The sequence below is a fragment of the Rissa tridactyla genome, chromosome 6 (genome assembly GCF_028500815.1).
Source record: "Rissa tridactyla isolate bRisTri1 chromosome 6, bRisTri1.patW.cur.20221130, whole genome shotgun sequence".
Taxonomy (NCBI): Eukaryota; Metazoa; Chordata; class Aves; order Charadriiformes; family Laridae; genus Rissa; species Rissa tridactyla.
The window spans coordinates 57,753,483-57,781,415 of record NC_071471.1 but is presented as its reverse complement, the minus strand read 5'-3'; the positions used below and the strand labels follow the sequence as shown (position 1 = coordinate 57,781,415).

Below are 27,933 nucleotides of genomic sequence, written 5' to 3'. Positions count from 1 at the left end.
ACATTGGCCAGGTCCGATGCTCAGAAATAAGTGCTCAGGACAGCCTCAAACCGAAAAGTCATTTTATTGGTACCATACATGACTCATAAATGGCACAAACTATGGAGGGGAGGAAGAAAAAAAAAAAAAAAAAAGAAATAAAAAGGCATTACAGTGTGCCTGGGGCGGCGGGGTGGGCAGCGAGGGACTCCACACCCTCCGTGGGAGCCCAGCAGCACGGCGGGGAGAATCGTACCTTAATTGCAAAGCAGAGCCCCCCCTTCCCCGCCACACCGGGCTCCCACCCTGGGAGTGTCCCCCCACCTGCAAAGGGGCCGTGGGGAAACCCCCGTGCCTGTGGCTGGGGGTCCATGGGGCTGAGTCCTCTGCCTCCAGGCTGCCCGTGGAGAGGCCCCGGAGCCGACACAGGCGTCTGTCAGGGATTTTGGGCTTGAGATCAGGCCAGGGCTGAGCCGAGGGGCTCCTGTCTCCCTGCCCGACCTCAGGGATGGCAGAAGGAGGGGGGGGGACACAGCACGTCACCCCCCCCCAGCTCTGCCACCCCCTGCAGTCTCAGCCGCGAGCGGGTGAGATGCGGGGTGCAGGCGAGACCCCTGCTGCAGCCAGAGCCCCCCGCATGGGGGGCAGCCCCCTGGGGACACCTGCCAGCCCCCAACCCCACGGGGCAGCGGGGCACGTGCTGCGGGATCCCCGGCGGGGAGCTGGGGGGGGGGTCTGGCAGAGAGAGTGGGGTTCACCACCCTTCTCCCCCAAACTGCAGGGCTGCTCCGCCTGCCCCGGGCTCCCTTACACACGCAGACAGACACACAAACCTCTCGCACACGCACTCTTGCACATACACCCCCCCCCCGTCACCAGGGCAGTCCCCCCCACCCCGGCCACCCCCCGCAGCAGCGCTCGCTGGAACCCCAACCTCTGGGCCGTGCTGGGGGATGCCCACAGGCAGCCCTGACCCCCGGCTCTCCCCAAAACCCCCCTGGGAGGCTGCTGGGGTGAGCTGGTGAGCACAAACACCCTCCCCCGGCACCTCCCATCTTCTCCTTGGAAGAAGTCTTGGAAGGGATTTTTTTTTTTCTTTTTTTTTTTTTTTTAAACCAAAAAAACCCCCAAAATTATTATTTTTCTCATTGTTTCCCCTAACATCAATGGAGGCACCTGCTCTAGTGATAACACATTGAAAGAACAGTATCGTACACACTGTCTACAGCGCGGAAATGTACAAGCACGAGGTACACGAACCCGAGGGGGGTGGGGGGGGAGCGGGGACAACAGCACACAAGATTTACATTGAGGAGGGAGGCGGGGGGCTGCCCCCCCGGCTCCTGGAGGGATTAGAAAGGAAGTCTGCAAAGTCTCTCCTTGGTTTGAAGCTCTCCGAACTGGATATAAAACGAGACTCCCAAGAGAAGAAGCCTGTACAAAAGTCAGGACAGGGTGAGAGGGCTCGGGGTGGGGAGGGGGGAACCGGCGAGGGGGGCTGGGGGGGGGAGCTTTTCCCATTTTTTTTTTTCTTTCTTTTTTTTTAAACTTACAATTTTAATAATATTATTTTTTTTTCCTTAAAAAAAGACAAAAGTAGGAGGTACTGGGAGCCAAGGGTTGCCAAGGGGCCCCAGGTGGATTCACGCGGGGTGGGGGGGGAAACACTGGGGCTGCGGGCAGGGAGTGAGGGCACCGGCTGCTCTGGCAGAGCCGTGGCTCCTCTGTGCCCCCCCCCCCCCCCAAGTCCCCCCCCCACGCAATTCCTATACACAGAGTGCCCCCATGGCCCTGCTGCGCTCTCACCCCTGGGGAGCGAAGGGAAGGGGAAGGTGCAGGAGAAGGGGGAAATGCGACGTAGCCCCGTCCTCGACACCCCCCCAGCACAGCAGGATCCCACCCTGGCCGGAGGAGGCTCCATGGCAGAGCCGGTGGCACGCAGAAGGCTTTCCATCACCGGGCTCCCCAACCCAGCCCCAGGTTGAGCTGGGGACGTGCAACCCTGCTGCAGGTGGCTGCCCAGCAAACCCCAGCGTAGGACTCGGGGAGGAGGAGGAAGAGGAGGGTCTCTGGGCTGTGCCAGACCCCAACAGGCGGCATCCACAAGCCGCCGGCTTCCCGGTCAAACCAGCCACTGCCGACACCTCCCTCCTAATTCCCCCCGCTCTGCAAGCAGGGGCTGGGCACATCGGGGCGGGGATGACAAGCTCTCCGGGGAAGAAGCAGGGAGGAAGAGGGAGACGGGGGAATAACGAAGCTACGGCCCCGGAAACCCACCCCTGCCCTGGGGTCCGGCGGGGAGGCAGGCGTGGGGGGAGCGGGGAGGCGGCGGGGGGAGAGGGCTGGGGGCTGCCCGCCCGTGCACCCCATCGGCCGTGCGGCGCCGATCCACCCCCGGTACCTCGCCGCTTCCCAGTCACTCTCTGTTGCAAATGTACAGGTAGATCGGTTGGGACTGAGTCCACGGGGCGGCGGGGGGGCTGTTACTGTGACGCCTGCGACGTGGGGTTCTCTGACTTGCTCTCCTGGCTGGAGGGCGGTTTGCTGTTCCAGGGGCTGTTGGCCCCCAGTGCCGGCGAGTTGTTGAAGCTGTCCTCGTCGTCGATGCCGTTGGCGGCGTCAAACTGCGTGTTCTCCAGCCGGGTGATGAGCCGCTCGTCCTCGTCCCCAAACTCCCCCCCCATCAGCGTGGGCTCGCCTACCACCATCACATCCTGAAAGGGGAGACGGTCCCGAAACATAATCGAGGTGGGGGGAGCCCGGGCCGCCAGACCCCCGCCCCCAGCACCGCAGTCCCTTTTCCCAGCCACAGGGCCACCTCCTCATCTCCATCGCAGGACCCGAGGCTCGGTCACCGCGTGGGGCAGCACATCCTCACCCCCTTGCAGGGGAGCAAAGCAGCTCCGAGAAGGCAGCTGGGACACCCTCTCCTTCTCCCCATCGCCTGGAGAGAGTGGGGGACGCTTGGACAGTCCCCGGGGGTCTCTCCCTAGCCACTCCCGGGGTCTGGGGCAGGGAGCCCTCCCCTCCACCCCGGGGGAGGAAGAGAGAATGGAAACGGGATGCTTACAGGTACCTGACTGGACAGGGCAAAGGTGCTGGCCGGGCTCTTCTTCTTGCTGTTGCTGTTGTTGGTGTTTCCCCCGCCGGAGCTCATGGTGCTGCCTCCTGACATCTTCCTTTTCCGGCGCTTGCTGGGCTGCTGCCGCGCTGGCTCCGCTGGCGGAGGAGGGAGACATGGTCAGTCCCGACAAGGAGCCGGTGCCCCCCAGCCCCTTCTCTGCAAACCCCTCCTTCTCTGCAAGGACCACATCCCCCCCCCGCGGGGCAGCATCACCACCCTCCTCCCCTCCGCAGCTTCACCCCCTTCCCCAGCGCAGGGGACAGGAGAGGGTGCAGGGAAGATTTCCATCCCTGCTTTGCTTTCCACAAGCGGCTGGCAGCCCCCGAGCAGGGAGCGCTGGCTGCCTGCAGCCCCGCTCTGCCCCAGAGGGAAGGCAGGCCAGCAGAAAAGTAAGCCGCTGCCTGACTCGCCACCCCCAGCCTCACAAGATGAGGCCAGGGACAGGCTCTGGGGCTGGGAGAAGGCTGTGACAAGGGCAGGGCCTGAGCGGGCAGCACCGGAGGCCCGTGGGCAGCACAGCAGGCAGCGTGAGACTCACCAGGCGGAGCGACCATCCGCTGCCACTTCTGGAAGAGGCAAGTCTTGAGGCAGTCCCGGGGACTGAGGCTGTAGGTCTTGTGCCGTGACATGAGCTCCTGCATTGGTTCTAGGATTACACAGAGCTGCAGGGAGCACACAGACACGGGGTTAGATTGTGATGCTCCAAGCCTCAGCAAAAGCCCCTCTGTCGGGCAGCCGTCTGTGCTGCACTGACCCAAACCATGCTGGGAGCCTGTGGGCTCCGGCAGACCCACCGCCCCACGGCTCTCTGCAGCCCAGCTGCAAGATCCTTCTTGCAGAGCCTGCCCCACTGCCTCCCCGCACCCCAGGGCAGCCAGGTGTCGGGCAGCTGAGAGCACAAGACATGGCCACCCTAGGCAGAGCTGTGTCCCCCCCACTTCCCACATGCTTACTCGGAGGTAGTTGAGTGTGGAGTTTGAGAGCCCACAGCGGGTGATGTTCTTGGATAACTGGTCCAGCATCTGGGGGTCCTGTGCCTAGGAGTGAGACAGACAGATGGCTCAGCTGCATCCAGGCTGGGGACGGCCTCCCGTTGAGGTCCCCCCAACCTGCACAGCAGGGAGAGGAGCTCAGCAGCCCTGTGTCACTCGTGCCCCAGGGGGGCTCCCAGAGCGGTACTCACATGCATGGCAAGGATGCTGCGGGGGATGAGCTCTCGATGCTGGCGGATGCTGAAATGCCATGTCTTTATCCTCATCATGTCGTCGAACATGAACTCCAGGTAGAGCCGCCCCTCCACACACACCTGGGCAGGGCACAGGGTCAGGCACAGGTTGCCCCCACTTCCCCCAGCCCAGATCCCCTGGGAATCCACTGCTGCACATGGGGACACCCTCCCGGTGGCTTGTCCCCGCCTGCAATGAGACTCAGCACAAGCCAAACCCATAAGCCCACAATGGCCAGGGGACCTCTGTAAGAAGGGGATGCTGCAGGGGCTGCAGGGATGCTACGCTGGGCGGAACTGTCTGGGGCACATGGGATTACAGCATGGTACTCAACAAGCCCTGGAAATCAGTGTCCCTCGCCCTGTGGGACCGCAGCCACTGCGAGGCCACGTCGGACCAAGGCACGAGGGGCAGGAGTAGCCGTGGGTGCCGCCGGTACCTGGGTGAACATGGGTTTGCCGTGCTGGGTGACCATGGTGCACTGGTCACAGTCCAGAGAGACAAAGTTGTTGTGGAAGGACTCCTTGGGGTGCTTGAGCACGTAGTAGAGCTCTGTGGCCCCCCCTTCAAAGATGCTGCGGAAGTAACGGGGAATCAGAGTCCGGCCGATCGCTGGAGCGGGAGAAGGAGAAAGATCATGTCAGTAAACCTGGCTCCCACAGACGTGCCCTGGGGCTGCGTGGGGAGAGGGTTCCCCAGCTCCCACTGGATGGAGGGCAGCTGAGCTCCAACACCCTGCCCACATCCCACTGTACCGCGCAACCGCCACATCTCTTGCCGGAGAAGCAATGCCCTGGGGAAGGAGGGCTCAAGCTACTACTCACTGTATCTCTTTGGTCCATCCTCCAAGCAGAAAGTGATTGTTAACATGGCGTCATCCTCGAAGAACTCCGTGGTGAAGGCGTCCCACCACAGATTGTCACATTCCTGGGGATGGCAGAGAGATGCCAGGTTATGGGGAGGGACGACAGACAGACAGACAGATGCTGGCTGCCAGGCACAGCAGCCAACGCGTTCAGCCTGCGGAGGGCTGTGCTCCCGGCTGAGCGCTCGGAGATGGGAATGATGAGCTCTGTCCCACGGCCAAGTGAGGGACAAGGTGCTCGGGGACCGGCACAGCAGGACAGGAACCTGCTGCCAAGGGGATTCCTCCTAGAGCCAAGACAGCTCATGAGGGCAGGCAGCGCACAGCGCAGAGGACCCCGCCCCCAGAACACACACCTGGGAGTGTGTCCCCCCCCAACTGCCCCCCTCTCCCCCATCTCCCCACCTCTGTCCAGTTCTGCAGCCGCTTGTTGAGCTCAAATATCCTGTAGTCGGTCTGGTTCCCATACGGCGTGTGCCTCCTGCGGGAGAGCAGAGCAAGCAGTCGGGGGGGAGGCCGCCACGGGGAGGGGAGGGGTCCCGAGTCCACGGTGGAGGACACACAGCCCCTCCAGGGCTGGGCAGAGCCCAAGCAACCCCCCCCCAAACCCCTGCGGCCAGCAGCATGTCAGCCCTGCCGAGGCATCCTCGCCATGGGCACGAGCTCCCCTCCCAGCGGGGTCCCCACCAGACCCCCCCGCTTACCCAATTCCAGGCTCCAGGTACGTCGGTGGGTACATGGGAGTAGGTCTGGGGTGGGCAAAGAAACACAGGCAGGTCAGTGCTGGTGGGGGTCTCCATCCCTGCCCGCCGCAGCTCCCCCTTCTCTGCCCACAGCAGCAGGCGGTGGGGCTCGCTGGAGGAAAGACCCCACGCACGGTGGGGGCTGCATCTTGGCTGCCGACGGCCCCGTGGGGTGACCTGCACCCCTGAAACTGGGCTCTGCTCCCACACCGGTGGCTGCTCCGCTACCCCTGGGACCTGGCCCGCGGCTCTCCAGAGACGTGCCTGGCTCCTCTACAGCTGGGCCTGGTGCCAGGCAGGACGGAGGTTGGAGAAGGGGCTGTTTCAGCAGGAGCTGGGAGTGCTCCCTGTCTGGGGTTATCCCAGGGGCTTGGCCCCACAGAGCTCAGGGACCTGGGGGCTCTCTTCATCCCAAATATCCCCCTTTTTTCCCAGTCCCACTCGTGCCTGCTCCGATCCCCTCTCTCCCCGTGTGCTAACTCAAGTCCATGCGCCACAGTCTCTGCATGCTACTGGAGAGCTACTGGGGTGCAGACTGCAGAGCATCCCCAACCTTGCAGTCCCCTCCCCGGGCCCCAGCTCACCCCACATCTCGATCCAGCATGGTGCCCGGGTGGAAGGGGGGGAAGGCGTTGCCGTTCGGGGGCTCCTTTGGCGAGTACAGCTTGAACGACTTAGAGGAACAGCCTGGAGAGAGAGAGGGGACACGGGTCAGCTGGGGACACCCCATGAGGAGAGACACCCTGCTGTGAGGAGGAGGAGGAGGAAGGATGCAGGACCAGCCAAGCCCCCATCAGCACAGGCCCATCCCTCCTCTGTAACCCCCCCACGATGCCAGCCCAGCCCCTTCACCCCACGCACAGCTCCAGGCCTTCCGCATGCAGGATGGGACCTACAGGGTCAGGGCTGAGCTCTCAAGACCAGTAGCCAGCGGGGCCCAGCCCCATCTCAGCGATTTCCCACTGGTGCCCAGAGTTTGTCAGTTCTCAGCTGGATGGGCTCTGGGGATGGTGCCCGAAGGGGACAGTCCAGCTGGTGAGCAGGGGCGGGGGAGAGGCGGCTGGGCCCTATCCTCCCCCCAGCCCTCCCTCCCTCCCACGCCGCTCCTAATCCCACCAACCCGACCCGGGAATCACACGGGATCTTTTTGCTGACCTTTGTATCGTCATGGCGACGGGTGAATAATCACCCGGAGGGATGGATGGCGGGTCCCCAGGCAGCCACCATCTGCCGCTCGGGCAGGCCAGTGGCCAGCCGGCTCCAGGCGGAGGGAGAGATCCCACACACCAGCCCCCGGCCCCGATCAAACCACCCCAAAGCCCCAGTGCCCCCTGTAGCACCAGGGCAAGGGATGAGGAGCCCACGGGGTGTGAAGGGGTGTGCAACGGGGTGTACAACGTGTGCAAGCCAGCACCCATCCCTGAAAGCAACCAGGGGATCCCACCGATGGGAGACAGGGATGCCCTCTGGATCCAGCCACACCGGCACAGCCGGCCCCGTCTGGGCTCCAGAGAGGCAGCCGGGGGCTCCCACACTCACTAGCCCCCTCCCACCGCCGGGGCAGGTTCCCGGGAGCGGCAGCTGCCATCACCCCTCCCCGCGCCCCAGGGGAGCCCCGGCAGGCCCCGCGGCTGGCAGGACCCGGCATGCTGTGCCCGGGTGCTGCTGAGGCACGCGGCTCTGCCCCGGCGGGCGGCCGGGCAGACGGGCTGACCTGGATGGGGTGCAGCGGCGGGCGGGCTGCCAGGCAGCTCCGGCTCCACCGGCTCAGCCGGCCCCACTGCGCACGGGCACGTCTCCCACTGCCCCGCTGCCGGCAGGAGCCACGAAGCCGGCTGTGCCGGGATGCCGGCTGCAGCCGGGGCCAAGGCGGGATCCCCATCGGCCACCCTGCCCCAGGCCGGGTGCTTCCCGACGCCCACGAGCTGCCAGGATTGCCACCCGGTGCTGTGGAAAGCAAGCCCAGCAGTGGAGGGAATCGTCTGGGAGGTGCCAGGCACCACCAGGGCGCGGGGAAGGGTGCAGGGACAGGACTGGAGCTGTCACCCAACTGCGACGCATGCAGGAGGGGAGCAAAAAGCATCAGGGTTAAGGAAAGTGGAGCCACCAGCACTGGGACACAAGATGTCCAGCTCACTGTGACCTGTTAGCCCGCACGGGAGCCCAAACGACCAGGACATTGCTGTCACCCCGACGAGTCGCTTGGGACCCCGAGCCCCCAGTTGCGGGGGTCATACACGTGGCTGAGTAAGCGAGGGCTGGTTCAAAATAGAGGGAGTCACCTCCCAGGCGTTAAATCCGACTTGCAACAGGGTGAAACCTGCATTTCACCCCTCGACTCTCGTCTTCTTGGAGCCCTCGGTGCCTTTTTACCGTGTGTCCCCATGGCAGCCAAACCCAAACCCAGCCTCTCCCCAGCATCCACCAGTCCCGCAGGGTCAGAGCCACCCCAGACGCTCCGCCAGGGGCTTCCTGCTCCCGCTCCTTGCTCCCGCTCGCCTGCAGCGAGGATAAGTGGGGCACGGCACAATTTCTCATACAGCTGCTAACGACACCAGCCCATTGCTCTTACCTAACGTTTTCATAGATAAAAATTTTTTTTGCTAGGGAGGTCGGTGCTGGTGTGAGGGAATTTTTGCTTTCTGCTTTAATCCCTGTCAACTTGTGCCTAATGGAAATTATAATTCAACTGAAATTGCACTGGAAACACAGCATTTCCATTTCCTCCTCGCTGCTGGTAAGTGACACGATGTTGAAGTGTGCTTGATGCATAGGAAACTTCCCAAAAGCACATGTCTTCTCTTGAAAATGAACCGATTCATTAGGCAGGGAAAGCAGCGGCTGGAGACAGGGAGCTGAACTGCTTGTTTCTGGTCACCGTGTCCTCGGGGGGAATAAAAAAATCAGAGCCAGCAGATCTCATCTTCCGACGCTTTGTTTTTATTCACTGCTGAGAGACAGAAGCAAAAAGCCCCCAAGGTTTCTTGCTGTCCTCGGTCCCCATCTCGCTTATTGGGGTGCAGGAAGGTCTCCTGGGGTGGTGACACCAGGGGGACACATCACTCTCCATCCACTCTGCTTCTCCTGCTCTTCCCTAACCCCCTGTCCTGGACAGCAGACGAGCCAGCCCACTGCTCTGACCCCAAGCATCCATTTCCATCCTGGGCCTTCCCGAGCAGGTTAATACGGAAACAACTTGCTTTTGGGGCTTCACCGAGTGACCTATCTCAGGATCTATAGGAGCGGAGAGGAGCCTGTTAACGTGACCTCAGCAACACAGGCATCCTGACCAGGTATTATTTTTAATGCAGCGTAAAACATGTTACTGGATTCAGTGGTTTTAAATACTGCTAACAATAGCCTCAGGATTTGATACAGGCTGTCTGAATTCTACATGCGCTGGAGACGCTCCCACTATACGCATTACATGAAATAACGCAACTACTTTAGAGCAGCAGCAGCAGCACCAACACCAGCTTTTACCCACACAAGGGTCACGCTGCCCGGTCCAGGAGATCCCTCCATCACCGCCTCTCCCCTCCATGCTCCCCCAGCTCCCTGCAAGCCCCATCCCACCAGGCACAGTGACCCAGACCCGCAGGATGCGGCCCTTCCCAAGCCAAGCCCAGCTGATGTCTCCCCATGCCCCTGCTCTGCTTCCTGCCTTGAGCACGCAGGATCCAGGCAGGATCCATGACGGCACGGCACGCAGAGGTTCTGCTGGGCGGCTGATGGCCCTGCTGAACCAAAGCCTACAGGAGAGGCTTCCCGTGGCCATCTCTGGGTGCTCGCCCAGCACCACAAAAACACGTGCACGGTCGGCAAGGGGAAAAAAATGAGGCTGACGCTGCAGCTGGTGAGCTACCAGCCCGGGCAGGTCCGGGCAAACAGTGCGGTGCCCACAGGTGGGTGGGTGGCCCCGTGGCTCCTCCTCGGGGGGGAGGTGCAGAAGGGAACCCCACGGAGGGATGCCCCAGCTCAGCACCCTCCACCGAGGCCAGGTCCCCGGCCAGGGGCAGGACGGAGCTGGCTGGCACCGCACGGAGCTGCTGCAAGAGCTCGGACAAGGAAGCAGCTCCAGGCAGGCGGGTGCCCGGGGAAGGGAAGGCCGGTGCTCTGCCAGTGACTCACGTACAACACGGCGCTGCCCAAGCCTCCGCCTGCCTTCTCCTCCGCTTTCCCTGCCTGCAAGCTGCCAGCCCTGAGGGGAATGTTGTCCTGGTGCACTGCCCAGCGGGTTCACTGGAGCAGGAACGGTTAAAACCCAAACCAAGCCCCCAGAGCTGGGGAATGACAGGTTTCCCAAGAGCCAAGAGCGCTGTGGGCACCTCACGGAGCCAGCACAGCCAGGAGATTGCAGGGCACTGTGAGCTGAGACCAGCGCCGGCCGGGGAGCTGCCTGCCCGGGCAGGGGACAGGCAGAGCCTTCCCCGAGGTCTGGCAGGGAATAAAGCCCCCATCTTCCCATGAGAGAGCAAAGAGCTGCCGAGGACAAAGGCGGAGCGGCACCCGCATCTCGCTCCTACACCTGCAGCCACCGGCAGGAATCGGTGCTCCCCATCCTAGAGAGGAGCCGTCCCCGGCCGAGCAGCCAGCAGGCTTTCTGTGCAAGCAGCAAAGCTCAGCGACAAGGCAGGGACTCCAGAGGCTAAAACACACAAAAAAATGATAAAAATAAATGAAGAAGCAGGGCTTGAAAGAGGCCGCAGGGTTACAGCTCAGCCAGGGAGCATCCTGCTCCTCCCAGCAGCCCGCGGGCTACGGCGGCTAAGAGGGGCTAGCCTTCGTGTAAAGGCTGTCGCTGCTTCCCGGCATGCACCGTGCCTGCTGCTTCCTGGCTGCCTAACGAGGCTTTAAAGTGTAAATAGAGGCATTGTTTCGCAGGGCTGCCTCGCTGGGGTGTGGGAGCCCTGACAGCAGCAGGAAATCCATCTTCCCAGCCCAGCCCCGCCGCCGGTAGGGCTGCCGGGAGGGTGCTACCCAAGAGGGTGCTATCCGGAGCTGGGTGCAGGGCAGCGTTTGGAATAATTCACGTGGCTTTGCCCAGTGACGGTGCCTGGTGTCAGGGAAGCTGGCAGGGCTGGGGGGCAAACACAGAGAAGTGTCCAGAGAGACCGGGACAGGCAGAAGCACACAGAGCAGTTCCCACAAACCTGCCTTCACCTCTTCTTTCTCCTCTTCTTCAGAGCACAGGGGATGGAGCGAGGCCAGTTGCAAACCCCGATGTTGTTATTAAACTGACAGGAACGCAGGCAGCACACACCAAGGTATGGTCCGAGACATACTCAGTGACGATCTCAACTTGCAGCATCCCCAATTGCTTTGAAAATGCAGAACCGACCCAGCCAAAGCTCCTGGGAGGCCGGGCTGTCCGGAGAAGAGGAGACACTGCTCCTGAAGGAGACCGTGGGACGATTCCACAGACCCAGCGGCATCCAGAGAGTGAACCCGGCCAGCACGTCGCCTGGCCCTGACCCGCACGGAGGCGAAACCTGCAGCACCCCCACCCTGCTGAGCACAGGGATTACCCTCTCGCTTTTCTTAAGCCACACATCCGAGCTGGCTACGGAGCTTATCTTGACCACGAGCTGCCTCCCTGCCCGCACCACGCAGCTGTGCACGGTGTCCCCTGCGCGCAAGGCAGCGGGGAGGGACGCGTGCCCCAGCTCCAGGTCGACATCCTGCAGCATTCCTGCGAAAGGCCCCCGCTGCAGCACACAGCGCGCCCTGGACCAGCGGGTGCTCCTCTCCATCGACTGGCTTGCCAGGGGGATGGCCAGAGAAGTAATAATTAGCTGCAGTTAATTATTACAAAGTGACAAACCTGATGCAGGCTGCGAGGCGGCACTATCCGAAAAGCGCCGGGCGAGGAGAGCCTGGGCTGGGATATGGATTTGAGGGTCAAGGCTCAGAGTGGTCCCGCAGCCTCAGCTCTGCTGGAGCCCGGGGTGTCCCGGGAAGGCACCCTGCAGAGCTGGGCACTCAGCGGGAGCACCAGGGGACCTCACTGCTCTGTGGTAACCCTAGGGATGGCAGGAGTCTCCCCCTTCCCATCTCGTCCCTCAGATGATTCAGACACGTGGACGGGGATTTCTCCGGGAGGGAAAACGGGAGAAGAGCACGCCCTGCCAATTGCAAAACAGCCTGAAAATTGAATCACGTCCAAGGCTGCAAGCCCCAGATGCAATCCCACAGATAACCCAGTTTCAGCTCCACTACTATCAACTTACCACGAGGCAGTCATTTCCTACGACTCTCGGGGAAATATCCCACTGTCCCTAATTACTCCTTTGGGCTCGCCATCTCAAAGACGATCCGTAATCAAACCCTGATGGTTTCAACCCCAGGAATGCACCTTTCGCATTTTTGGCCACTTTTCCTCTCACCCAGACCCTTTCACACCAAGGTCCTGCCACCCTGGGGGCTCCTGCAGCGACTGAGCTCCCGTCCCTCCCACAGCACGCACTGGGGCAGCAGCGGCAAACCAACACACACCACGGTGTGGGAACCACAGGGCTGGAAAAACCAAACCCCTTCTCAGCATCCCATGGAAAAAAAGCCTCCCGACAAACTAGGATTTTCATCTTCAAAGGTTTTTTGAGGCTCTGCAGCAGCAAGGAAGAACTCACAGCCATAACCAACCACGGCGGTGGCCCTGCAGAGGCTGCAGCCAGCATCGCTGCTCCCGCTTCCGGGCTCCTTGCCCGCCACGCACATGGTGGAGCAAAACCCTATGGCTCTGCACGGCGTTGGGGGGCTGCTGTTCAGGGCAGCCCTCCGAAGGGACATGATCTGCCCAGGAGGGATGGAGCCGAGAGCCATAGGGCAGGGAAGCGTCGAGGAGAGGCTGAGGTCTGTCCCTCCAGCCACACAGGGGGATCCCCGGGGCTGATCCCCTGGACCCACAGGACCCCCAAGTGCCACCACCTCAGCGCATGGGAGGCTGTCAGCCCCCCACGTGGCGCATGGAGAGTCTCGATCCCGGGATGCAACGCTCCACCTCGCTTCCACGCCGCTGCCAACGGCTCCTGCCGAGTGCTGCACGCTGGGACGCGTAGTCTCCGGAGACGGCGGCCCCGCTGCCGACAGCCGCCTCGCTCCATGTTGCATCCTAGGTGGAGCCCCGCAGCCCTGGCAGCCAGCCAGCCGCCCGCTCCGGGGGCGGGGGGGGAAAAAGCTGGATAACTCCCACTGTGAGGATGCGGCGGTGGGAGCTGGTGCCTTCCAGCTGGCCACACCGGGGTGACGCATACCCGGGGGGCAAACCTCAACGCTGGGGTGCAGCACTTGCCCCAGGGTCCCGACCACTCACGGATGCCTGCGGAGTGGAGGGACAGTGCGAGCATGGTGGGAACCTGCTCGCTGCAGCTTGCCAAGTACCGCCATCGCATCTTCGAGCTGTCAGGACAAGTCTCTGCCCCCCGTGCTCAGGCTGAACTTTCTCTCTAGAACTCCGTTTAAGAGGCGACGCGGGAGTGGCTGAGCGAAGGACGGGGCAGCCGCTGGCAGCGCTGGGGACAGAGCAAATGCTGGCGGTTGCTGGACTCGCACCACGCTGCTGCACTGGCAGCACGTGCTGTCACTGGCATCCAGGGCTTTGGATTGAGAGCCCAGGGAGCGAAGGGACAGGGTACGGCCGAGTACAGCTGCCTGGTCCTCCAGAGGCACCAGTGATCCAGCCCGAACTCCCAGCCCCAGGTGTAGAAACCATCTCCACCATCGCGGCACGGCCCCAGGGAAACCCTCTCGGCTGGGCATCCCTGGTCGCAACACCAGTCCTCCCCAAACCAGCAACCGGTGGGGTAGCAAACCTCATCGCGGCAAGCGTTGCAACCCACGAACACACACGTATGTACTGCAAACAGCAGCAGGAGCACCCTGTCCCCGGGTCACTCGGAGAACGGGAGGTTTCCAAGAGAGAGGGCCAGGAGAAGTCCTGCCACCGCACAGGACCTGGTGTTTGTACTTTTCATGCAGACCTTGAGCTCACGCCGGTGCAGAGCTGCAAGCACGCAGAAGACTGGCATGCTGGGAGGACAAGCGCTGCTGCCACCCCGCCAGCCACAGGAGAGGGAAGGAGCCCTGGGGCTGGGCTGGTCCACCTCGCCCTCCGCTCCCGCACCCCGAGGGGCTGGGGAGGCTCAGGGATGCCAGCTCTCACCGCTCTCTGAAAAAAAAGTGGAAGAGACTCCAGGTCCCCAGCCCAGCGCACCTTTGCTCCAGGTGAACTTCTGTGGCTTTTCACTGGCCTCTCCCTATTTTACACGGATTGTGAACTGCTGCAGGCGAGGGGAAAAGTCCCCACCAAACGCACAACGGCAAAAACCCTGTATCACCAAACCCTCCGGCGCCAGCCTGTCTCCCCTCCGATCACAACTTTTCTTTCCCTTTTTGAAACAACACAACCTGCACATCGTTCTGCTCAGCACTTCCCCCCCCAGACTTTAAGGCATGCTCGGATCGCAGACCTGGGGTTTCTACAAAATCAAGAGAGCAGAGACCGCGTTTGGTTCTCCTTCAGTGAAAACCACAATTCTCCCACAATGAGAACATTCCAAAACCTGAGGTTTTAAAGAAGGAATAAGGATATTGAAATTTACCCGTACTTACAACAGAAGCAGTAAGAGCCGATACCTGACCGGGGCTGGAGGAGTCGCTGCAAAACTACTAAGACGAGATGCTATCAAAAGCATGGGGAGAGAAACTGGGAAGAACCTGGGAAGGGGTGTTTGCTCCCACAACCTGCCTGACCCGTTGGAGACCCTCAAGCTGGCTCCAACCCTCCTGGTGAGAAGGAAGCAGCTGGGGGTTTCCAGTGTGGGGTGGTTGCACAGCTCCATGCCCCAGAAGGCGATTCCTGGCAGGACCCCGCAGCCTCCAAAGCCCTTTGCCTTGCATGGCACCCAGGGACCGGCCACCACCTCTCGTTTGGGCTCCGGCTGCAGCACCAGCCTTGGCAGAAGCCAACGGGCTCCTGCCGCGGCGCCTGGTCCCTGCCAGACAGGGCTGCAGCCAGGGGACCGGGAGCTGCCCAAGCCGAGGAAGCCCCAGGGTGGTTATCTTATCTCACATCCCGGGCGGGCGGGCTGGCAGAGACCGCTGGAGGTGAGAGCCCAGCCAGCCGCCCAGGATCAGGGCAGCCGGCCACAGCATGCTTTCCGGGGGGGGTGTGTGTGTGCTTCAGAGGAACACCTCCCTGCATAGGACACCCCTCTGCAGCCCCAATTCCTGTGCTGGAGCTGCAGCACCCAGTTTCCCCCAGCTCCAAGGATGCTGCGTCCATCCCCAGCCCGACCCCCCGCTCCAGCTGCCCCGGGCCCAGCCGGTGCTTTGTCTGCTGGGTAGGGTGAGCCCCCTGCACCCATGGCTCCCCGAGCCTGGACCCCCCCAGTGGGGCACCTCCTGCAAGAAGGTGCGTGGGCCCCCCTGCCTTTGCACCCCTTGGACCTTATATTCCCTTCGAGGCACCCATGGGAGGTTGGCGGGACCCTCTGAGCCACGGGCAAGGATGAAGTTGCAGCGGGTAGGGAGGGGAGGCGGGCGTGCAGCACCGGGAGCCGGGCACCGGCCCCACGACCCCCGTGACAGCGAGCACGGGGGGACCGGGAGGGCGCGGGGCAGCTGTCAGGGGTCTCGGGCAGGGGAAGGAGCCGGGGGGAAGAACAAAGGGAGCTGCGGGCTGGGATGGAGCAGGGCACGGCAGGGCATGGGGGCTGCCGGCAGCACCCCGCGGGGCTGGGGGTGCCTCTCCGAAAGCCGAGACTTGGAGGACGGAGAGGGGAGCTGGGGGGGACAGGCCGGGGGAGGGGACAGACGGACAGGGGAGCTGGGGATGGATGAGCCGGGGAGGCAACAAGCCGGAGGACCAGCGATGCACAGGGCGGCTGGGGGAGAGGAGAGGGACGGGGGAGCCGGGAAGGGATGGAGAGGGGAGCAGGACGGAGCTGGAGCGGGGTAGGGGGGGGGGCGGGGAGAAGGGGCGGTGTGGCGGGGGAAGCGGCGGGGGCTGCAGCGGGGATCCCGTGCTGTCCAGGGGGCCGGGCGGGGAGCGGCGGCGCGCCGCGGCCGCGCACAACTTCGCAGGCGCGGGGGGCGGCGCGGGCGGGACCCCGGCCCTCCCCTCCGCCGCCCGAGCGCGGACGCCACCGGGGGCTGCGGCGAAGTGGGGGGGGGGGGGGGGGACCCGGGACCGGGAAACTTCCCCGGGGGGGGGGGGGGGAGGGGGAGGTGTGCGGAGGGGGGCGGGGTGACTCACGGCGGCGGCGGCGGCGGGCGGGGGTCCGGCGGCGGCGCGGGCGGCGGGCGGGCGGGCGGCGGGCCGCCGCGGGGGCGGGGCGGGGCGGGCGGGGCGCGGGGCGGGGCGGGGGCGCTTCCTTTGTCTGCGCCGCGGCCGGGACCACAATGGCTGCGGCGGCGGCGGGGATCGCTTCCCCCCCCCCCCGCGACTCACGACACCCCCAAGCCAACACCGCCCCGGCACCTCGCTGCCGGCAGGGGGGGGTGCCCACGGAGCGGGGGTGACGGACAAAAAGGGGGGTCCCCGGAGAGCTGCCCCCCCCCCCCGCCCTCCGTACCCGCGCTCCCCGGGATGGGGGATGCAGGAGCCGGGTCCCGCCGAGGAACTCGGCACCAGGCGGGGAGAGGTTTCCTCCCCCTGCGAAAGTTTCAATGAAAATACACTTTTTTTTTTTTTTTCCCCCCACCCCTACTTTGGTTTGGGTGTTTTCTTTGAAGTTTTTTCAGGATTTTTTTTCTTTCTGAAACTTATTTCCTTTCCCCAGTTTCTGGCGAGGCAAAAGAATAGAACTGTTTGGTTAGGGAGGGGGTATTAAAAATAAAAAGTGCTGCTTTGCAATTGCCAGCAGACCTGAAAGCTGGCCTTTCCTTGACAAAACTCCATCCTCTTTCATCAATCACGAGTTTCTAAAAAATTTCCATTTTTGTAAAAAAATTTCCATTACAAAAAAAATGCCATTTTTTTTTCCAATCTCCCCTTGCCCCCACACCTGTCCCCTGTGAGCTCCTGCCCCGGCAAACCAGACCAGCACAGACCTGTGCTCCCAACACAGCTGGAGACTCCGTGGGCAGCAGGGACATGAGCTGGGACACCAGAGCCCAGCTTGGGCCGTCCGTCCGTCCCCAGACCCAAGAGCCCCCGTCTCCGTGTCGCAGAACCGTGCTGGCACACGAGGCTGTGCCAGGGTACACATACGCACACACGTCGGTGCCTCTCGCCCTGCGCACGCGGGCTGGCGTGCACACTGCCGGGCCAGCATGCGCTTGCACGTCTCCCCAGACGCCTCCCCGCACACCCCCGGCCCGGTGCGCGCCCACGCCTGGGGCACACACACATTCCCACGCCCCGGCACAGACGGGCCCCCGCCTCATCCCCTCCCCGAAACAGCAGCCATGGGGTAATGCAGGCACAACCGGTCGGGCCCCGCTGAGCACACTCGTCCCCCTGACGGTGCACACATGGCAGGAACAAAACCTCAGCCACGAGGTTTCGGGAGTGTCCTCCCTACCGTGCCCGTGCACCCCCAAAGCTCTGCACCCAAGGACTGGGGGCAGCCCCCTGCTCCCCAACCCAGCCTGCTGCTAACTGGGACCAGTGCTGAAGAGGGACGGGCAGCAGCATCCACTACTCCTGTCCCCCGCATCCTTTGGCACAGCAAAACTCCATCCCCACACTGGTCCCCATCCCACCATCTTGCCTAATTTCCCCTTCACCTCGCAAGATAACCTGCAGCGAGCACTACTTTGTGGGGCACGTGGATAAACAGAGCAAAACTCTTTGTGAAACCCAGATAAACAGAGAGAAAAACTCACTGTAAACCCAAAAACCTCAGTGAAACCCCACTCTGCGAAAGGCACATGCAGCTTGGAGGTACCCACGCTGTCGGTGCCGTGGGAACTGGGCACGGGGGATGCTGTGAGTGCCCCGACACGCTGCCCCGTCGCCGTCTGTCCCCCCGCCACCCCCATCTGCATGCCACCAGGTGAGATGGGGCTGCAGCAGGCTGCCACCCGCTGTCGTTAGGCCAATAAACCACGCCGGTGACAGCTACGGGCTGGCACAGCCCTCCTGGTCAAGACAGGCCATTAAATACAGCTCTTCCGCGCCCCCTTCCCTCTCCAGGGCTCAAGGATGCACGAGGCACAGACAGCCACCAGCGCTCAACACCACGCCATTACTGCAAAATACTGCAAAACACCACAAAAAGGGGCGTTTTGCCCCTGTACCAGTGACTCCCAGCACCGGTGCCGTGGCCAGGGGGATCAGAGAGGAGCCCCCACCGCTCCCCAGGCTCCACGGCCCGGCGCATGCACGGCAAGCATGCCCTGAGCAATTTATCCTGGGGCTCAGCAGCCCTCCGGGACTGCTCACGTGTCCCTGCTCGGCTCTGACGACAGCACTGGACTGGTCCACGTGGCTGCAGCAGCCCCAGCTGTTTATGGTTATAGCCGAGTTAATAATTAAATAGATGCTGGATGGAGAGCAGAAGGGCTGGGATGCAGCTGGGAAGCGTGTGTGGCAGCGATGGTGGGAGGGGGGGGAGCCCCTTCCTCACGATGTGCTCACGCCCACAGTGTGGGGGGAGCGGAGGGCAATTCCAGCTCCCTGTGTTTTCAGGATGGGGCACCACATCCTCCAGATCCCAGCCCCCACTCTCCCCCTAGCAAGGCCCCCAACACCCGCCCGGGCTCCCCAAAGCCCAGCCCGCCGCAGGTCTTGGCCAGGGAATGGGCAGCAGCCCGGCAGCAGGAGCGAGCACAGGGATGCATCCCAGGTAGGCGGATGGGAAGATCCTGGTGGGGACCACAGCAGCCGGGGGATGCCCGGGTCTCTCTGGCCCCGTGGTCGTGCGTGCAGGATCCCAGGCGAGCAGGCAGCAGAGGTAAGGGACACCCGGGGGCGCAGCCCAGGCTGCCCACGCTGACACCCAGCTGGGGCCCCAGCAGGCATAGAGCAGGGACGCGGACACAAGCTTACATAAAAAATAATAATAAAAATCTGCTAGCTCTGCAAACGGCACAGCCTGTACAGGGGGATGGACTAGCCTGGTGCTGCCAAATCTCCTGGAGTTGTCCAAATCGCGGCGAGACCAGGGTGCCATTGCACGCACGCAGCCTGCAGCAGGGCACGGCTTGCACGCCAGAGCCCCGCTTTCAACAGGACAAGCCATCCCTCCCAAATCCCACCGCTTTTCAAACAGGAATATGCTTTGCTTCCCTGTCTCTCATGGGGAGGGGGCTTCTCTCCCTGCTAAAGCAATGCACGCCCAGATCAAGGGGGTGTCTGGGTCAGGAGGGGCCCCCTTTATTGGCTGGAGAAGGCACAGTTCCATGTCTCCCCAGAAGAGAGGCTTGGGGGAGGCTGGAAACTCCACAGTGAGTCATGCCAGGCAGGCGGCAGACCCTGGGGGCTCCTGGGATTAACCCTTCAAAATCAGACCTGCTTCTAGACTCCCAGAGGCAAGATGAAAGCCCAGGGGCTGGGGGAAAAGCTGGCTGCCAGGGCAGGGTGGCAAGTTACAGGGTCACATCTCGAGCATCCCGCAGTGGACGGAGAAGAAGACTGGAGTACGTGAGCACTGGGCAAGCAGCAACCAAGTGCACGCATCTGTGCCCATCCCCTCCAAAACAAGATGAGGTGGAGAAAGATCACAGGGGGGCGCAGGACCCCAAAGTGCACAGGGTCCCTACAGTGTGTCCACCCTCACATCATCCCTTGCTCTGGCATGGCAGGCCGGCTGCAGCACTGCCCAGCTGGCCGCAGGATACGAGAGGAAGGCGCGCTCCACAGACAGGCTCTGGCAGGTCTTGTTGGCAAGGGGCTTCCCCGCAGCACCAGAGAAATGCCCCGCAGTGTCCCACGCTGTCCTTGAGACATCGCAACACGCGTCCTGCAAGAGCTCGGCCACCCGCAGAAGCGAGCCCCGGCCCCTCTGGCAGCAGCCCCGGGGCCAGCCTGCCAGAGCCGCCGGGGTTTATGGCTCTGGAGGCTCCAGGTGGATTCTCTCATGTTACAAGAATGGTTCGTTTTACAGCCCCTTTCCTGGCCTGGGGCTGGTCCCAGCAGCCCAGCCGGGCCTGGGATCCCACGGCGGGGAGGGGTGACACACAGCGTGGCTGCAAAGCCCCCAACATCCTGCGTCTGCCCGTTGTCCCTCGAGAAGACCTTCACCCACGCAAGGAGCAGGCACAGCTGCTTAAAAGGGAAAACAAGCACAGCCCCGCTTCTGATGGCCCTTGACACCCAGCCCCAGAGCTCGAGCTGGGAGAGCACGCCGCTCCCTGGCCTGCTGCTCCCCCTCCATCCCCTCCCCTCTGCCTCCCAACCCCTGGCATCCCCACAGGGTTCTGCATGGCTGGGAGCTGCCACCCACCAAACCCCCACCCTCCAGGGAGAAGGACGGGGCTGGCACCCCCCGTCACCCACATGTCACTGTGCTCCCCGAGTGTTGGAAACCCTCCAGAAGGCAGCAGGGAATATCTCCCAGGGCCATGGCCACACATGGGTGACTTGAAGCAGGTAAGTCTCCGCCAGCAGAGCCCACCCCCGCCTTGCCACCCCCCACACGGTGCTGCCGAGCGCTCCGGAGTGGCTCTCCGAATATAGCAGCATCAAATAGCTCCATCAATAATGCATCGCTTCTGCTTCCTCTCGCTGCTGTGTTTTCGTTGCTAACATGCGTGTCCTTCCTGTTAGCGGCCGTCTCCTCCCCGCCAGCCAGGCCAAGCCGGGACACGGACACCGTGGGATGGGGACGGCAGCTCCCACGGCTCCAGGTCCAGCTCCCACCGGGAGTGGACATCCAGCCCCATCCACCCCGGGGTTCGGGGGGGACCTCGCTGCCAGTCTGAGTCTCCTGCCACGCACACGCTGGCAGCAGGCAGGGCGCCTTGGCAAGCTGCGGCTGCCCAGAGGATTTGGCAGGGGCTGCCGAGCTGGGAGGAGCGTGACGGCGTCTCCCCATCCTCAGCAGGGAAATGCCCCTCCGCAAGGATATTTGGCAACCCCGTGCCCAGACAGCACCCCGAATCCTAACCCCAGGCACCACTGCCCCACACTGGGCTCCTCCAGCAGCTCTGCTTTGCCACAACAGGGAGGGAGCTCCGGCTGCCTTGCTCCTGCCTGCCCCTGCCCGCAGCTGCCCTGGGCTCACCCCGGGCCGGTTGGAGCAGGCAGGTCGGGGTGCCCAGGCCTGCCCCGTGCCTGGCAGAGCTGCGTGCCTGCGACGCGGCGTGTTGCCATCCACTCCCGCCGGCGGGGAGGCAGGAGCCAGCGTGGCAAGAGCTCGCACCCACCGCCCCAGCAAGGGACGGAGGGTGGGCCGCTGCCCGCAGCGGGGAGCCCCTGCCCTCTAGGGGAGCCCCCAGGGCTGCGCACATCCCTGGCCCTGGAGGAGGACGCATGTAGCAGAGCAGGGGTTGGTGCAACTGGCTGCTGCAGAGTGGGGGGGGCACAGGAGCTGCCCCCACCGTGGGGGGAAACACCCCATGGGAGGCTGACACCCCGCCAGTCCCTCGTCCAGCGCCGTCCCCAGCACACGGCCGGCATCCCAGCCTGGCTCAGGCAGCAGCTCCACCTGGGCTGTGCTGCAGAAACCTGGCTGCGCTCCCAGCACCAGCCCCCTTGGCGCGTAGGAGGGGGGGCTGGGGTTGCCGCCGCTCCTGCAGAATGCAGGGGGCCCCCCCACCCCCTCAGCTTCTGCCTGCCACCCCCGCACCGCAGGGCCGTCCTGGAGGGGGAGGGGGGCAGGCACTGTCACCCTGGTGCGGGGGGACCTCTGGGACCTGCCTGAGGGTCCTGCAAAGCCAGGGGCAGAGCAAGACCCTGCAAAGCGGGGGTGGGAGCTGCACCCCACGGGCCCCCCCCCCCCCCGAGAAAGCAGCTGCAGAGGGGTGCAGGCACGGCGTTATCGGCTGCCCCGTGGTCAGGGTGGGGTTGGGGCCGGGCAAGGGCTGGCGCCTGCGGCAGGGGAGATTACACCCCGCTCTAACGTTCACCCCAATCAGCAACCTGCCTGGGAGAGAAGGGGGTGAACAGTGATGAAGGGATGGTCTGACAGATCGGGGCGGGGGGAGAAGGGGAGGGTCCCACCTCTCCCAGCACCCCTGCCCAAGGGGGATGCCCCGCAGCGGTGCACAGCCTTCGTCCCCGCACCTCCGTGAGCACGCTGCCACGAACAACCCCAAAACCCATCACCCGTGAGCATCACTCCCACTGCGGCCACCCCATCCCTGCCCAGCAGAGCCCCCGGGGACAGGGGCTGGGGGTCCCGGGCAGATGGCTGCCGTCATCCCCGCTCCAGGTGGGGCCCAGCAGCCCCCTGGCAGCCCCACCGGCTCCCCAGCACCCTCCCCCCCCAGCACCGGCAGGAAACCACAGGCTCAGCCTGCAGGCAGGCCGATAACGGTCACCCAGCCCCATCCTGCCTGCACCCACCGCCGCCCCGGGGAGGGGGCACCCTGCCCCGCCACCCCGCCACCCAGCTGCTCCCTGGGCATGAGGTGAAGAAGGGGGTGCACCCACACCACACACAACAGCACAGCCCCATGGGACCTGCATCACCCCACGGGGAGTGGGCTGTGCCAGGGGTGCAGGACGCACTGGCAGCTGTTGTGCATGGGCATGCACGCTCCCAGCACGCCACGCAGCCCCACGCCTCGTGTGTACAAGCAACACGGATGTGGCTGGGGAATCCCACAGCAGAGGGGGGAGGAGAGGGTGGCATGAATCAAGTGAGCTAAACATGCAGGGGACAGGCAGGGGATGACTGGGATGCTGATGCTCCTTGCCCTGCCCCGGGGCATGTAGCCACCCTGCTAGTGCGTTGCTGGCTACAAGCACTCCTGGGTCACCGGGACACCTCCCTGCCCTGGGGGTCCCATCCTGCTGCCTGGCATCCACCCACTCCCCAAGGGAGCAGCTTTCACAGCAGCTTTGTGTTGACCAGACAACACCATTTCTGGAGAGAACTCCAAGCCCGGCACAGACACCCAGCACTGAGCCCACTGGTACGGCACCAGCCCATCCACGGTTCCCCGGACGAAGCCAAGCTGGGAACAGGAGTGCTGCCATGTGTCCAGCCTCACACCAGTGCCCAAAACCCTGAAAAATTGCCTCGCCAAGCACCGGGTAGCCATGACCCCATCCTGCCTTCGCCAGAAGGTGCCAGGCGACATGGCACATGTGGCATCTACCAGGCAGGCTCTTCACTGCACAGAGGGAGATGGGATGAACGGCATCTTCCATCCAAGTATCACTGGCAACAAGAAGAGAGCCTGGGCCAGAGCACGTGGATGTGCAGGATGAGGCCTTGGGGGTCCCACTGCTCCCTCCCCCGGCACGTCCAGGTGCACCCCAAGGTGCCACGCAGCCCTGTGGGGCTTGTTCGGCTCCATAGCTGGAGCTGCCCAAGAACTCCCCCACAGCGTTCAGCCCGTTCCCTGTATGCCACCGTCCCTCTGTCCCTCTCCCGGCGCATCTGTCGCAGGAGGCATGTGGCACAGCTCGGCCTTGTGATGGCAGGGGATGCACGGCGCCAGCTCGGCAGAAAGGAGGGAAATGGCAAGGGGCTGTCCCCCAGCCAGGCATGTCCATCCGGGGACCCAAAGCGCATGGGTCGGGAAGTCCTACCTCCTGACACAGGGATGCACAGGGAGGGTCCATGCAAGGCGTCCCAGGGAAGGTGCTGACCTCAGGAATGCTTCGGAGCCAGCCCCATGGGGAGGGAGCACAGCTCCGCTCCCCTCCTCCCCCTCTCTGCACCAACACCACCACTACGGGGCGGGGGGGAAATAATGATAGTAATAAAAATAATTAAAAAAGAATATGTGGAGCCCGCAGGGGTCAGGACCCCACTGGGGTCTGGATGCCCAGACCTGCCCGGTGTGAGGGGCTAAGCCGAGCGGGCAGGCTGCCAGCCCTGCTCCGAGCGGGCCCGGGGACGGCAGCACCGGCACCAGAACCGGGTGGCTGCCACCCCGGCCTCTGCCACCTCCACTCTGAGCCCAGCATGCTCTCCCTGCTCATGTCTCCATTTCTGGGCTGGGTGCCAACCCCCCCCCCTCCCACCCAGCCCTCCACTGACCCCAGCAGCTCCCCACCACCCTCAGGTGCAAGGTTGCCAGCTAAGCAGCACCCTCCTGCCCCAAAGCTCTTGCGGGGGGGGCGAGGAACACGGAAAACATCCCTGGGGAGGTGCAAGAGGAGCTGCAGGGGGCAGGATGCACCCCCAGGGATGGCAGGGAGTGCGTCACCCCCCCCCGGGAGGGCATGATTTCCAAGAGGGGGGCGGCCGAGACCCCCCCGGCAGCAGCTCCCAGGCAGGAAACTCCTCCAAGTTAATGCAGCCCCAAAGAGCAGCCTGGGCAGAGCGGCTCATTAAATGTTTCTGGCTGGCGGGAGGCCAGCGGCAGAGCTTGTTTTTTCTATATTCCGATAAACAGTCCGGGGAGGGGAAGGGGGAGGGGGGCGCAGGCTCTGGATGTGCCACCCAGCCCTGGCGGGGGAGCCGGGGGGAGAGGTGGGGACACACACACGCGTGTGCGCACGAACCCGCGTGTCCTCCCCGCCACGGGGGAGCGGGCAGCGGGGACACACACACACCACACAAAGCCATCTGCAGGGATGCTCCCAGCCGCGGGGTGACCCCACAGCCCCCCATCACCACACCGAGGGAGGACACCCCCCCCCTCTTTTGTGGCCACCAACATGGCGATGACATTCCCGGTGGCACGGGGCCAGCTCCCGGCGGACGCAACGGGGCCCCACTGTTAGCCTTCACCCCCACCGGGGCGGGACCCCCACCAAGGCCATGGTGGTGGTGGTGGGGTGTCAGGGAGGGGGTTCAGCCCCCGGGAGCGGGGTGCCTGCCGGGGCGGGTGCTGTGGCTGCTGGGCCTGGCTCGCAGGGAGGTTCACGTGACTTTCTGCTTGAGGAAGCAGCGCTCTGGCAGCTTCCAGTGGGAGATGGAGGAGGAGGAGGAGGAGGAGGAGGAGGATGGGGGAAGGGGCCGCCTGGCTTCATGGAAACACGGCGGAGAGGCGCAGGCAGTGCAGGGGCGGGGGGCTGCCATGCAGGGGCACCCCCCTTCCCTACCCCAGGGATCCAGATGCAAACCCCTGGGCTGAGGCAGCCCCAGGGGATGCGCGGGAACCGTGTGCTGTCACAGCGTTGAGGTCCGGGGTCCTGGCACGGTGGGAGGCTCTCTGGGGACCACTGGGACACTGGAAACGCTGTCATGGGAGCTGGGCTGAGGAGCGTCCCTGCTGTGCCCCCGCAGCGACCCCAAGCACCAGCTGCCCAGGGACAACAGCAGAACCCCGTTCCCTGGACCCCCAGGCAGCGCTCCCCACTTCTGCCACCGGGACCTGGCACCGGAGAAGGCTCCGGCAGCCCTCCGGGGACCCCTGCCCTGCCTTGCTCCCAGCACGACAATGTCCTGCACACAGCAGCGGGTGATGCAGCCGGGCCAGCTGCCCCAAACCTGCCCCAGACCTGAGGCATCTGGGTGAGCATCCCTGCCGGGCACTGGGACCTCACCAACTCGTCACACCCCCCAGGGTACCCCAGCAGTCCTGCCAGCCCACGAGGGCCAGGATGGGGAAGGAGCCCTTGAGCAGGCACCCCACTATGGCCACAGTGGGGGGGCACCCAGCACCCACACCCACCAGCAGCATGGCCAAGCCCCTCCAGGGACCCTATGCCCCACACCCACGTGGGGAACAGGGGCAACCCACAGCACTATTGCCCCAGCCACGGGGGCTGTTTCGGGGTCACCCCTCGCAGTGCAACCTGCACACCTGCCCAGTGGCCCTATGGGACCCTGCCTGTGGGGTCCCAGCCCCAGGGCTGGCACTGGCACCCATGACATGGGGCCCCAGCACACGTGCTGTTGGGTCACAGCCCTGTGAGCAGACCTCAACTTCTATGCCATGAGGACCCAGCACCCACGCCATGGGGTCCCAGCCGCGCAGCCAGACCCCAGCACCCACGCCGTGGGGTCCCAGCCGCGCAGCCAGACCCCAGCACCCACGCCGTGGGGTCCCAGCCGCGCAGCCAGACCCCAGCACCCACGCCGTGGGGTCCCAGCACCCATTGCCTGGGGCCTCCAGCCCTACAGCCAGACTGAAGCAGCCATACCATGGGGACCCCATGCCCATGGCTGGACCCAATGGCCACACCATAGTCCTGGGACCGCAGTCCCCGCACCTTGCTGACTACTGCTCCATAGCTGAAGCCCAGCACCAGTGCCATGGGGACCCCAGCCCCACAGCCAAACCACAGCACCCACACTGAGGAGTCCCTCACCCCATAGCTGGGTCCCAGCAGCCATGGCCTGGGGACCCAGACCCATAGCCAGACTCCAGCAGCCATGCCATAGAGACCCCAGCCCCATAGCTGGCTCCCAGCAGCCATGCCCTGGGGACTCTGGTATCATTGCTAGACCCAGCACCAATGCCACAGGGTCCCAGCCCCATACGCAGCCCCCAGCACCAATGCCACGGGGTCTCAGCCCCATACGCAGCCCCCAGCACCAACGTCGTGGGGTCCCAGCCCCATAAGCAGCCAGACCCCAACATCCATACCGGGGGTCCCAACCCCATAGCCAGCCCCCAGCACCGATGCCATGGAGTCCTAGCCCCACAGCCAGCCCTGAGCACCAGCGCCGCAGGGTCCCAGACCCACAGTCAGCCCTCAGCAACAACACTGTGGGGTCCCAGCCCCATAGCCAGATGCCAGCACCAACGCTGTGGGGTCTCAGCCTCATAGTCAGCCCCCAGCACCAATGCCATGGGGTCCCAGCCCCACAACCAGCACCACTTGCACCCCCGCCCCACAACGGGCCCCCAGCCCCACAAACGCCGCGGGGACCCTAGCCCGCCCCCCCCCCCGCCCCCGCCGCCGCCGCCGCAGCACTCACCAGGGCATGCACAGCCCACTGACATCTTCACATGCCTGGCCCGGCCGGGGGTCGCTGCGCGCTGCCCGGGCCGCGGGGGTCTCGCATGGGCGGCGCGCCGCGGGCTGCGAGCGCGACGGGCGGCGGGCAGCCCCGCGCGGCCGCGGGCACGGCCACGGCCAGGGGCGAGCAGGCGCGCCGCGGACCGGCGGCGGCGGTGGAGGGGGCGGGCGGGGCGGGGGCCGCGGCGGCGGCGGAGCGGGAGCGGGGGCGGCTGCGCCGGCGGCGGGCGGGCGGGCGGACGCGCCTCTGCGCCTGCGCGGAACGTCCCGTCCTCTTGCCCCCCCCCCGCCTCACAACCCTCGTGCGGGCGCGTGCGTGCTGCGTGCGTGCGTGCGCGCTCCCCCCCCCCCCCTTCCGTCCCCCGCGTCACCCCCCGGGGGCGGGTGGGCGCCGCCATGTCAGGCTTCGTCCGCGCCGAGGACCCTGAGTGGGCGGCCGGGCCTTGGCGCTTCCCCCTCCACCCACACGGGGTCTGCGGCTGTCGGAGGAGAGGGCGGGGGCTGCCCCCCGATTCCCCGGGGGCTCTGGGCTCGCTCTCTCCGGGGAGGTGGCGCCGGGCTGAGCCGCTCCTCCAGGCTGCCTGCGGCCCCGGGAATCGCGGCGCCTCTCCCCAGGGCCCTGCGGAGGCCCCGGGCAGGAGGCCAGCAGCCTGGCTGCCCTTCCCCAGAGACGGAGAAAGAAGCAGGGGGAAGATGGAGGGACGGGTGCGTGGGCACCCGCGTCCTGGGCAGCAGATGAAATCCGCCCCCCGGCCCCCGCGAAAGCGCCTGGCAGAGCCTGCATGCCAGGGCAGCTGCTGGCGATGTCCACCCGGGAGGAACAGGAGGCAGACGCCATGGCTGTGCAGCATGGCGCTGTGCAAGGCTGGTGGTTTTTGGGACCTTGCCTGTCTCCCCAGCCTGGGGCACCCTGGGGGCTGCCAGCCCCGGGGGAGGCTGGAGGAGGGTGAGTGGGAGGGAAGGGGCCAGGCAGCCGCAGAGCCGCGGCGGAGGGGGGCAGGAAGGAAGGAGGGTTTGCA

General features: G+C 64.5%; 2 protein-coding genes across 3 annotated transcripts; both read right to left on the bottom strand.

Moving 5' to 3' along the window:
* Positions 1-45: 45 nt before the first annotated feature.
* Positions 46-27,002, bottom strand: LDB1 (LIM domain binding 1). 2 transcript variants are annotated; one of them, XM_054205802.1, is made up of 11 exons: positions 26,874-27,002; positions 6,522-6,624; positions 5,899-5,943; positions 5,600-5,675; positions 5,154-5,256; positions 4,769-4,941; positions 4,287-4,409; positions 4,057-4,140; positions 3,642-3,765; positions 3,050-3,198; positions 46-2,693 (listed from the first exon to the last, which is right to left on the bottom strand). In XM_054205802.1, the coding sequence occupies exons 1-11, from the start codon at positions 26,896-26,898 to the stop codon at positions 2,463-2,465; spliced, it is 1,236 nt and encodes a 411-aa protein (XP_054061777.1). In that variant the 5' UTR covers positions 26,899-27,002; the 3' UTR covers positions 46-2,462. The 2 variants fall into 2 exon arrangements, with proteins under 2 accessions (XP_054061777.1, XP_054061778.1); XM_054205803.1 differs by having other exon boundaries at positions 3,056-3,198.
* On the bottom strand, positions 7,719-15,719 carry LOC128911252 (uncharacterized). Its single transcript, XM_054205804.1, has 2 exons — positions 14,548-15,719; positions 7,719-14,104 (listed from the first exon to the last, which is right to left on the bottom strand). Exon 2 carries the CDS (start codon positions 10,403-10,405, stop codon positions 9,278-9,280), a length of 1,128 nt encoding a protein of 375 aa, XP_054061779.1. The 5' UTR covers positions 10,406-14,104; positions 14,548-15,719; the 3' UTR covers positions 7,719-9,277.
* Positions 27,003-27,933: the final 931 nt, after the last annotated feature.